Genomic DNA, 12,402 nt, shown 5'->3' on the forward strand with positions numbered 1-12,402 from the left:
GAACAAGGACCTTATATTTTATATATTTGCAAATGTATTGGTTTTTCTTAGAGTATAAATCTAAAGTTTGGAGAGACACACAAATACACGCATACACACACACACAAATACACATACACACACACAAATACATGCATACACACACACACACACACACACACACACACACACACACACACACACACACACACACACACACACACACACACACACACACACACACACACACACACACACACACACACACACACACACACACACAGAAATACACGCATACACAAACTTGCAATGCCCAGGCTAGAGCCTCACCCTGAAATCCCACATCCAATCACCAGACCTGCTCAGGAGACCGTTACCAAGGAGACCTGTAAGGTCAGCAACTCCGCCTCAGTCACACACACACACACACACACACACACGCACGCACGCACGCACGCACGCACGCACGCACGCACACACACACACACACACACACACACACACACACACACACACACACACACACACACACACACACACACACACACACACACACACACACACACACACACACACACACACACACACACACACACACACATAGAATTACAGCACTATGATGGAGTCTTTCTCTGTCCACTGTAGGAAACACACATCAGTAATCCATGTGTGTGCATGTGTGTACATGTGCGTGAATGAGAGAGTTTAATATACATAGCTGTGGTATAGGAACAGTCCTGTATTGGACCCTGGACACTTGCAATATAATTCTCACCCTCCTCTGTCAGATAGCACAGGTGTGAATCATTGTCTCTCTACTCCCTGCTATTTCTCAGTCATCTCATTCTCCCTCCCCCTTCTCTCCCTCCCTCTCTCTTTTTGTCAAATAACAGGTGTGAATCATTGTCTCTCTCCTCCATGCTACCTCTCACTCATCCCTCTCTTTTCCATCAAACACTTTTTTCTCCATAAATAGCCCAGGTGTGTGTCAGAGGGTCCCCCTCTGAGTGTGGTAAATCTTCTCTCCCACTCCCTCCCTATCTCCCACTTCATCTAACCTCTGACCTCAGAGAATGTCCCATTGGTGGCAAACAGAAAACGTGTGAAAGAGAGATAGAACGGAAGAGAAAGAGGGCGAGAGTAAGAGAAAAAGTGGGGAATAGCACAGAAACAGGTATCAGAGAGGACAAGAGAGAAAGGGAAGAGAGAAAGAAACTTGAATTTGACTGGAGAGACAGGAGGGAATACATTTTAATGTAACAATTTTTACTAACCTCCTCCCTTCTCTCCACATTGTGTGGGAGAGGACGAGAAAGGACGAGAAACCGGGAGAGGGAGAGAGAGATGAATAGGTGTGATTTCTCAGGACAATGAGAAATTTCAGAGAGATTTGTATTCCCTCCCCCCTAGGGAGGGGCAAGATCAGTTTTCTTCAGGTGTGGAGAGAGAACAGGAGAGACCTCAGCCCTCCCTCCCCTCCCTCCTTCCCTGCCTCTCCCTCTCCTCACAGCAGGACTCCCATATAACAAAACTCAAACGGAAGGAGTTTGCATTTTGGGAGTTGTGAACGTGGATGGGAGTTGTGGACGGGAATGGGAGTTCTGGACAAGGATGGGAGTTGTGGACGGGGATGGGATTATAACATTATAACATAACTCAAACGGAAGGAGTTCGCATATTGGGAGTTGTGGACAGGGATGAGAGTTGTGGACGGGGATGGGAGTTGTGGACGGGGATGGGAGTTGTGGACGGGGATGGGAGTTGTGGACAGGGATGGGAGTTGTGGACAGGGATGAGAGTTGTGAACGGGGATGGGAGTTGTGGACGGCGATGGGAGTTGTGGATGGGAATGGGAGTTGTGGACAGGGACGGGATTATAACATTATAACATAACTCAAACAGAAGGAGTTCGCATATTGGGAGTTGTGGACGGGGATGGGAGTTGTGGACGGGGATGGGAGTTGTGGACAGAGATTGGAGTTGTAAATGGGGATGGGAGTTGTGGACAGGGATGGGATTATAACATTATAACATAACTCAAACGGAAGGAGTTCGCATATTGGGAGTTGTGGACGGGAATGGGAGTTGTGGATGGGGATGGGAGTTGTGGACAGGGATGGGATTATAACATTATAACATAACTCAAACGAAAGGAGTTCACATATTGGGAGTTGTGGACGGGAATGGGAGTTGTGGACGTGGATGGGAGTTGTGGACGGGGATGGGAGTTGTGGATGGGGGTGGGATTATAACATTATAACATAACTCAAACGGAAGGAGTTCGCATATTGGGAGTTGTGGACGGGGATGGGAGTTGTGGAGGGGGATGGGAGTTGTGGACGGGGATGGGAGTTGTGGACCGGGATGGGAGTTGTGGACGGGGATGGGAGTTGTGGACGGGGATGGGAGTTGTGGACGGGGATGGGAGTTGTGGACGGGAATGGAGTATGGACGTAAGCATCTGCCTCTGAAATTTCTGAGATATTTGTCTACCCTCCTCTCCCCTCTCTCTCTTCTCCCACCTAGGGAGCAGTAAGATCAGTTTTCTTCAGGTGTGGAGAGAGAACAGGAGAGACCTCAGCCCTCCCTCACCATCTGCCTCTGATTCCAATGGTTGCATGTTCGAATCCAGCAATCGCAAGTTGTTTTTGATATTTTGTTCAAAGTCTATCCCAAACCTTAACCTTAACCTTAACCTTAACCATTCAGAGTTAATGCCTAACCTTAAGCATTTGGAGTTAATGCCTGAACTTACCCTTAACCTTCAAAATGTCTGACGTGTGACTGTGAGAGCTGGTAGAGAGAGACCAGACCTATTAAAGACGCATAATTTTTTACACATTTTCAATCTGGTTGAAATAACATAATTATCAAAGATTTAACTCTAGTTGAAATAATGTCATTACAAACAGGTTGAAATCTGGTTGAAATTATATCATTATCAGCCCACACTCAAACTCTTCACTGGGGAATACAACCCCATTTCATATCAAACCCCTATTCACAGCACTCTATATGGCTTAGAGGCATTTTGTTAGGCTCAGGGTGTTTGATTCTAGGTACTTCTTAAACTTTACAAGTATCTGTGCTTGTATGGGACTGTGTGTGTGTGTTTGTTATCTCCATGCCCACTCAGACCATGACAATGCTCTGGGTGCAGGGTGCTGGTCTCTCAGGGAAATGGCGTCCATCTTTATCTGACAGTAAAAGTGGACACACACACACAGCTCTGGGCCTAGAGCTGGGACCTCAATTATAACAGGCCAGAGTGCCAGAGGATATCAGTGGTGGAAAAAACATGGTGATGCCAGTGTCATGGTTACTATTTCCCCACATCATAACATAACGGTGGAGGCATACTGCAGCTACTTCTTCAAGTTGTAGATATAAAACGTGTACATATAAAGACAAGTATGACAATATGCCAACATATAAAAATAGTTAGGCTATTCGGTGAGCGTTAAATAACGGTTTTCCTAAGGATGTGGGGTCAAAAACATGCACACTTTTGGTCATGAGTGTTTGAGGATGGAATCATTTCCAAATAGCCTCGCGACACGCACACCAGACACTCCCTCCGAGAAACGTTGTTCTCCTCCTCCCTCTCTCTCTCTATTCGTGCGTAAAGACGCACAGCCGGCTTGCTTGACCGTTGCTGTTGCTCAAACCTTGACCGTTGGTGTTGCTCAGTTCGCGCCACTGCCCTGCCTTCAGGTTGGGAGCCGTGACGTATTTACTGACAGGGACACGCGAGTTTTCGCGCCGGTGCTCTATTTGCTCGCGAAGGCACTATTTGGGGAGATAAACCGAACCAACCGTCCCGTTCCTTTCCGTTTTACCGTTTTGCGTCAACAAGTTCACCTCCAGACTCTTAGTCTGTGTCTGTCACCGGGAGGGAAATAACGGGACTGCTGCTCTCTCCTGCTTCACAAACTCACCAAAGGAGATTTATTTCCATTAAACGTTTGAATTTTCTTTAAAACACCGGTGAAAACCCGAATCGGAGCGCGCAGAGAATGATGGCACGCCGCATTGACCGAAACCTGGTTTCCTTGTCCATGTTTGGATACTTGGTTTGGCTAACGGTGGTTTCTGTCGTTCACGCTGACGGTAAGTTTTTCTACATAAGTTGTGACACCCTGTCCTACTGTAACGGTGTCGGGTGGATACTTGTGGCGCGGACCTGTCAACATCTGGGGTCTTGCTCCCAACTGGACAGCAAAGAGGGAGTGGAACCTCTACCTTTAAGGTTGGGACTTTGGGTCAAGGATAAACTTTTCAACCAACATTCAGAAACATATGCTACTATTCCAACCTGGTTTTCAAAGTAAAACTGGTGCATAAAATTGAACAGTGCCGCTACCAAAAGCTTATTCGAATGGTAGCCTGTTGCGCATGAACGCTACTTTGATAAACCTTTGTGAACAGGATTCTGACTTGGTGTTGGGCTGGCAGTCCGTTTCTCTCTCTCTCTCTCTCTCTCTCTCTCTCTCTCTCTCTCTCTCTCTCTCCTCTCTCTCTCTAATCTCTCTCTCTCCTCTCTCTCTCCTCTCTCCTCTCTCTCTCCTCCCTCTCTCTCTCTACTCTCTCTCTACTCTCTCCTCTCTCTCTCTCTCTCTCTCTCTCTCTCTCTCTCTCTCTCTCTCTCTCTCTCTCTCTCTCTCTCTCTCTCTCTCTCTCTCTCTCTCTCTCTCTCTCTCTGTGTGTCTATCTGCACTCGCTCATACAGACACACACAGCTTTCTTTGGCCTTATGAATTCTAAAAGATGAAATGTAAAGATGTAAAGATTTCTCTATGAAATGAAAAAATCTCAAGACATTTTAGTTGTAAAGTTTATTTGATATGTTTTGTGTGTCATGCCAAAGTAGCCCTATTTATTTAATTAGTAGTATGATCCAAGATCAGCCCTGCTGTTTGCCTCCCAATGTAGTTATGATCACTCTTCACTTTGGAAAGATCTTGATGGGGGAACAAAATTAATAAAAGTTACTTTACAATATTACTTTGTGTGGAAAGTAACATGTTATATTTAAGCAACCCCTGATGTGCCTTATTGCTATTATAAACTAGTTACCAACACAATTAGAGCAGAAAAAATACATGTTTTGTCATACCCGTGGTATACGGGTATGCCAGCCAATCAGCATTCAGGGCGCGAACAACGCAGTTTATAACACTAGTTATTTTGCTTTGTGTTACTTTCATGGGAAAAAAATATCTGTCGGAAGGAGCAATGCTAGCCTGTGTGCTCTAACGAAGATAGTCTACTTACTAACTCAGGTTTGATCACAAGTTTCTCCTTTCATCTGTGGTGATGCTTTCCTGTGCTAGTCTACAAGTGCTACGCTATCATATGGGCTGCTTAATTGGTCAAATATACTGTAATCTTACAGATTTCCTATCTTTTCATTCAAAATCTTTTTCTCAAGCAGCCAGTTCTGGTTATAGACCTCACTTACACAGACCCATAGAGATGTATAGAGGGCACACTTGCCACTATACAGGAAAGCCCTCTATGGGCTATTCTATCACAGAATCGATCAATGGCAAAGATCGGAGGTGTGGCCTCTATACATTTCTATAGACTAAATTACAAAACATTTCGAGATCGGATCATGGAAACACGTGTCTGGTAGAGGTATGATTCTGAAATATAATGAACACGTTACTTTACTCTTTTACAAGTAATCTGATTACGTAACACTTGGCGTTACCTCCTACACTGATTAACAGTCCATAAATGACCTTTAAAGACAGTGTTACCAAGGTAATTGCTGTGTTCCTGTTGTAAAGGTGTTCTTTCCCCAGGTCGTGTGTTCCTATTGGACCAGAGAAACACGTCTGACTCCGGGGGATTGGCTGAGGCGGAACATGCGTGTGCTTCCCATGATGCCCGTCTGGCGTCAGCCGAGGAGCTGCGTCACGCCGTGGTGGAGTGTTCCTTCTCTGCCTGCACACGAGGATGGCTAAACGGGGGCAGCATGGGGTAAGACACACGAACTGACATATTTTAGGTGGGTCTGGGTGTGGCCTGTATCCGGACTGTCAGGCCGTGTATGTATGTGTGCTGCGTGTTTGGCTAAACAGTTGTGTGTGTGAAACAAGACACGCGTTTAGAGAAGAAAAAGCGAGGGAGGAGAAAGATTCAGGGGAAAGAAGGAGAGAGAAGGAGGGAGGGCAGAGAAAGCCTCCTCTGTTCTTCTCTAGAGGGGGAGGGAATTCTGAGCCAGGGTGTCATGCTGACAGCCACCTCCATTTACACATTTATCTCCACAGCAACATGACACACAGCTCCCAGAGAGAGGGAGAGAGAGAGAGGGAGAGAGAGAGAGAGAGAGAGGGAGAGGGAGAGAGAGAGACGTCTAGAGAGAGAGAGGGAGAGAGAGAGAGAGAGCGAGAGAGAGAGGGAGAGAGAGAGAGACGTCTAGAGAGAGAGAGGGAGAGAGAGAGAGGGAGAGGGAGAGAGAGACGTCTAGAGAGAGAGAGGGAGAGAGAGAGAGAGAGGGAGAGGGAGAGAGAGAGAGAGACGTCTAGAGAGAGGGAGAGAGAGGGAGAGGGAGAGAGGGAGAGGGAGAGAGACGTCTAGAGAGAGAGAGGGAGAGAGAGAGAGAGAGAGAGAGAGAGAGGGAGAGGGAGAGAGAGAGAGACGTCTAGAGAGAGAGAGGGAGAGAGAGAGAGAGAGAGAGAGGGAGAGGGAGAGAGAGACGTCTAGAGAGAGAGAGGGAGAGAGAGAGAGAGAGAGAGAGGGAGAGGGAGAGAGAGAGAGAGACGTCTAGAGAGAGAGAGGGAGAGAGAGAGAGAGAGAGAGAGAGGGAGAGAGAGAGAGGGAGAGGGAGAGAGAGACGTCTAGAGAGAGAGAGAGAGAGAGAGAGAGAGAGAGAGGGAGAGGGAGAGAGAGAGAGAGACGTCTAGAGAGAGAGAGAGAGAGGGAGAGAGAGACGTCTAGAGAGAGAGAGAGAGAGAGAGAGGGAGAGGGAGAGAGAGACGTCTAGAGAGAGAGAGAGAGAGAGAGAGAGGGGGAGAGGGAGAGGGAGAGAGATACGTCTAGAGAGAGAGAGAGGGAGAGAGAGAGAGATACGTCTAGAGAGAGAGAGGGAGAGAGAGAGAGGGAGAGAGATACGTCTAGAGAGAGAGAGGGAGAGGGAGAGAGATACGTCTAGAGAGAGAGAGGGAGAGAGAGAGAGAGAGAGAGAGGGAGAGAGAGAGAGAGAGGGAGAGAGAGAGAGAGAGAGAGGGAGAGGGAGAGAGATACGTCTAGAGAGAGAGAGGGAGAGAGAGAGAGAGAGGGAGAGAGAGAGAGGGCGAGAGAGAGAGAGAGGGAGAGAGAGACATCTAGAGAGAGAGAGAAAGACGTCTCTAGACGTCTCTCTCTCTCTCTCAATTCAATTTCAATTTAAGGGGCTTTATTGGCATGGGAAACATATGTTTGCATTGCCAAAGCAAGTGAAATAGATAATAAACAATAGTGAAATAAACAATACAAAATTAACAGTAAACATTACACTCACAAAAGTTACAAAAGAATAAAGACATTTCAAATGGTCATATTATGTATATATACATTGTTTTAATGATGTGCAAAAAGTTAAAGTACAAAAGGGAAAATAAATAAACATATATGTAGGTTGTATTTACAATGATGTTTGTTCTTCACTGGTTGCCCTTTTCTTGTGGCAACAGGTCACAAATCTTGCTGCTGTGATGGCACACTGTGGTATTTCACCCAATATATATGGGAGTTTATCAAAATTGGATTTGTTTTGGAATTATTTGTGGGTCTGTGTAATCTGAGGGAAATATGTGTCTCTAATATGGTCATACATTTGGCAGGAGGTTAGGAAGTGCAGCTCAGTTTCCACCTCGTTTTGTGGGCAATGTGCACATAGCCTGTCTTCTCTTGAGAGCCGGGTCTGCCTACGGAGGCCTTTCTCAATAGCAAGGCTGTGCTCACTGAGTCTGTACATAGTCAAAGCTTTCCTTAATTTTGGTTCAGTCACAGTGGTCAGGTATTCTGCCACTGTGTACTCTGTTTAGCATCAAATGGCATTCTAGTTTGCTCAGTTTTTTTGTAAATTCTTTCCAATGTGTCAAGTAATTCTCTTTTTGTTTTCTCATGATTTGGTTGGGTCTAATTCTCTCTCTCTCTTTCTATCTCTCTGCGTTGACCAGTTCACACCCTCTTCCTAGGTTTCACAGCTTATCAATCATCTATCACTCATCTATCCCTCTACATCTTTATGTGGATTCATCTCCTATTCCTCCTCTCCCTCTCTCTCTTATCCCTCTCTCCCCCTGAGGGAACTGACTGTTATCCACCATTTTTCTCACTAACACACCAATACAGAGCTTTACACCAGACTATATACTTGGATATAAACTATGGACTAAGGTGCTAGTTATCAACAGAGCTAGGCAGGTAGGAAACAATTTGATACATTTTCTTTATATCAGAAAGGGAAACACCCTGTCTTGAGAGACTAATTCAAGTGTGTGTTTGTGTGCCTATGTACTTGCATGTTTGAGTACTCATATACTGTCCCTTACATTGTGTGATGTCATATATCCACCCAGTTCTAGTATACAGCACAGGTTATCATGTAATGTAGCTTACCACTCAGATGCATGCACTAGATGTATGGACTAGATGTATGGACTGTATGTATGGACTAGATGTATGGACTAGATGTATAGACTGTATGTATGGACTAGATGTATGGGCTATATGTATTTACTAGATGTATTAGACTGTATGTATGGACTAGATGTATGGACTGTACGTTTGGACTAGATGTATGGACTAGATGTATGGACTGTATGTATGGACTGTATGTATGGACTAGATATATGGACTAGATGTACGGACTGGATGTATGGACTGTATATACGGACTGTATGTATGGACTAGATGTATGGACTGTATGTACGGACTAGATGTATGGACTAGATGTATGGACTGTATGTATGTACTAGGTGTATGGACTAGATGTATGGACCGTATGTATGGACCAGATGTATGGACTGTATGTATGGACTAGATGTATGGACCAGATGTATGGACTGTATGTATGGAATAGATGTATGGACTGTATGTATGGAATAGATGTATGGACTGTATGTATCAACTAGATTTTTGGACCAGATGTATGGACTGTATCTATGGACTGTATGTATGGACTAGATGTATGGACTGCATGTATGGACTAGATCTATGGACTGTGTTTATGGACTAGATGTATGGACTAGATGTACAGACTGTATGTATGGACTAGATGTATGGACTAGATGTATGGACTGTATGTACGGACTGTATGTATGGACTAGATGTATGGACTGTATGCATGGACTAGATGTATGGACTAGATGTATGGACTGTATGTATGGACTAGATGTATGGACTAGATGTATAGACCGTATGTATGGACTACATGTATGGACTAGATGTATGGACTAGATGTATGGACTGTCTTTATGGACTAGATGTACGGACTGTATGTATGGACTGTATGTACGGACTGTATGTATGGACTAGATGTATGGACTAGATTTATGGACTGTATGTATGGACTAGATGTATGGACTGTATGTATGGACTAGATGTATGGACTAGATGTATGGACCGTATGTATGGACTAGATGTATGAACTAGATTTATGGACTGTATGTATGGACTGGATGTATGGACTGTATTGATGGACTGGATGTATGGACTGTATGTATGGACTAGATGTATGGACTGTATGTATGGACTAGATGTATGGACTGTATGTATGGCCTCTATGTATGGACTGTATGTATGGACTAGGTGTACGGACTGTATGTATGGACTGTATGGATGGACTGTATGTATGGACTGTATATATGGACTGTGTTGATGTACTGTATGTATGGACTGTATGTATGGACTAGATGTATGGACTAGATGTATGGAGTAGATGTATGGACTAGGTGTACGGACTGTATGTATGGACTGTATTGATGGACTGTATGTATGGACTGTATATATGGACTGTATTGATGGACTGTATGTATGGACTGTATGTATGGACTAGATGTATGGACTGTATGTGTGGACTAGATGTATGGACTGTATGTATGGACTAGATATATGGACTGTATGTATGGACTGTATGTATGGACTAGATGTATGAACTGTATGTATGGACTGGATGTATGGACTAGATGTATGGACTAGATGTATGGACTGTATGTATGGACTGTATGTATGGACTAGATGTATGGACTAGATGTATGGACTGGATGTATGGACTGTATGTATGGACTAGATGTATGGACTGTACGTTTGGACTAGATGTATGGACTAGATGTATGGACTGTATGTATGGACTGTATGTATGGACTAGATATATGGACTAGATGTACGGACTGGATGTATGGACTGTATATACGGACTGTATGTATGGACTAGATGTATGGACTGTATGTACGGACTAGATGTATGGACTAGATGTATGGACTGTATGTATGTACTAGGTGTATGGACTAGATGTATGGACCGTATGTATGGACCAGATGTATGGACTGTATGTATGGACTAGATGTATGGACCAGATGTATGGACTGTATGTATGGAATAGATGTATGGACTGTATGTATGGAATAGATGTATGGACTGTATGTATCAACTAGATTTTTGGACCAGATGTATGGACTGTATCTATGGACTGTATGTATGGACTAGATGTATGGACTGCATGTATGGACTAGATCTATGGACTGTGTTTATGGACTAGATGTATGGACTAGATGTACAGACTGTATGTATGGACTAGATGTATGGACTAGATGTATGGACTGTATGTATGGACTAGATGTATGGACTGTATGCATGGACTAGATGTATGGACTAGATGTATGGACTGTATGTATGGACTAGATGTATGGACTAGATGTATAGACCGTATGTATGGACTACATGTATGGACTAGATGTATGGACTAGATGTATGGACTGTCTTTATGGACTAGATGTACGGACTGTATGTATGGACTGTATGTACGGACTGTATGTATGGACTAGATGTATGGACTAGATTTATGGACTGTATGTATGGACTAGATGTATGGACTGTATGTATGGACTAGATGTATGGACTAGATGTATGGACCGTATGTATGGACTAGATGTATGAACTAGATTTATGGACTGTATGTATGGACTGGATGTATGGACTGTATTGATGGACTGGATGTATGGACTGTATGTATGGACTAGATGTATGGACTGTATGTATGGACTAGATGTATGGACTGTATGTATGGCCTCTATGTATGGACTGTATGTATGGACTAGGTGTACGGACTGTATGTATGGACTGTATGGATGGACTGTATGTATGGACTGTATATATGGACTGTGTTGATGTACTGTATGTATGGACTGTATGTATGGACTAGATGTATGGACTAGATGTATGGAGTAGATGTATGGACTAGGTGTACGGACTGTATGTATGGACTGTATTGATGGACTGTATGTATGGACTGTATATATGGACTGTATTGATGGACTGTATGTATGGACTGTATGTATGGACTAGATGTATGGACTGTATGTGTGGACTAGATGTATGGACTGTATGTATGGACTAGATATATGGACTGTATGTATGGACTGTATGTATGGACTAGATGTATGAACTGTATGTATGGACTGGATGTATGGACTAGATGTATGGACTAGATGTATGGACTGTATGTATGGACTGTATGTATGGACTAGATGTATGGACTAGATGTATGGACTGGATGTATGGACTGGATGTATGGACTAGATGTATGGACTGTATGTATGGACTAGATGTATGGACTAGATGTATGGACCGTATGTATGGACTAGATGTATGAACTAGATTTATGGACTGTATGTATGGACTGGATGTATGGACTGTATTGATGGACTGGATGTATGGACTGTATGTATGGACTAGATGTATGGACTGTATGTATGGACTAGATGTATGGACTGTATGTATGGCCTCTATGTATGGACTGTATGTATGGACTAGGTGTACGGACTGTATGTATGGACTGTATGGATGGACTGTATGTATGGACTGTATATATGGACTGTGTTGATGTACTGTATGTATGGACTGTATGTATGGACTAGATGTATGGACTAGATGTATGGAGTAGATGTATGGACTAGGTGTACGGACTGTATGTATGGACTGTATTGATGGACTGTATGTATGGACTGTATATATGGACTGTATTGATGGACTGTATGTATGGACTGTATGTATGGACTAGATGTATGGACTGTATGTGTGGACTAGATGTATGGACTGTATGTATGGACTAGATATATGGACTGTATGTATGGACTGTATGTATGGACTAGATGTATGAACTGTATGTATGGACTGGATGTATGGACTAGATGTATGGACTAGATGTAT

At 43.8% G+C, this 12,402-nt stretch overlaps 1 protein-coding gene across 1 annotated transcript in view; it reads left to right on the forward strand.

Annotated features, from left to right (window-relative positions):
• The first annotated feature begins 3,612 nt into the window (after positions 1 to 3,612).
• The window catches only part of LOC129819895 (sushi domain-containing protein 5-like), a 29,043-nt gene continuing 20,253 nt past the window's right edge, over positions 3,613 to 12,402 (forward strand). The window contains exons 1-2 of the mRNA XM_055876580.1: positions 3,613 to 4,089; positions 5,790 to 5,967. Of these exons, the coding sequence (XP_055732555.1) occupies positions 3,996 to 4,089; positions 5,790 to 5,967 (272 nt within the window). The 5' untranslated portion in view covers positions 3,613 to 3,995. The remainder of the gene's footprint in view (positions 4,090 to 5,789; positions 5,968 to 12,402) is intronic.

Source organism: Salvelinus fontinalis, chromosome 22, assembly GCF_029448725.1.
Source record: "Salvelinus fontinalis isolate EN_2023a chromosome 22, ASM2944872v1, whole genome shotgun sequence".
Lineage (NCBI taxonomy): Eukaryota > Metazoa > Chordata > Actinopteri > Salmoniformes > Salmonidae > Salvelinus > Salvelinus fontinalis.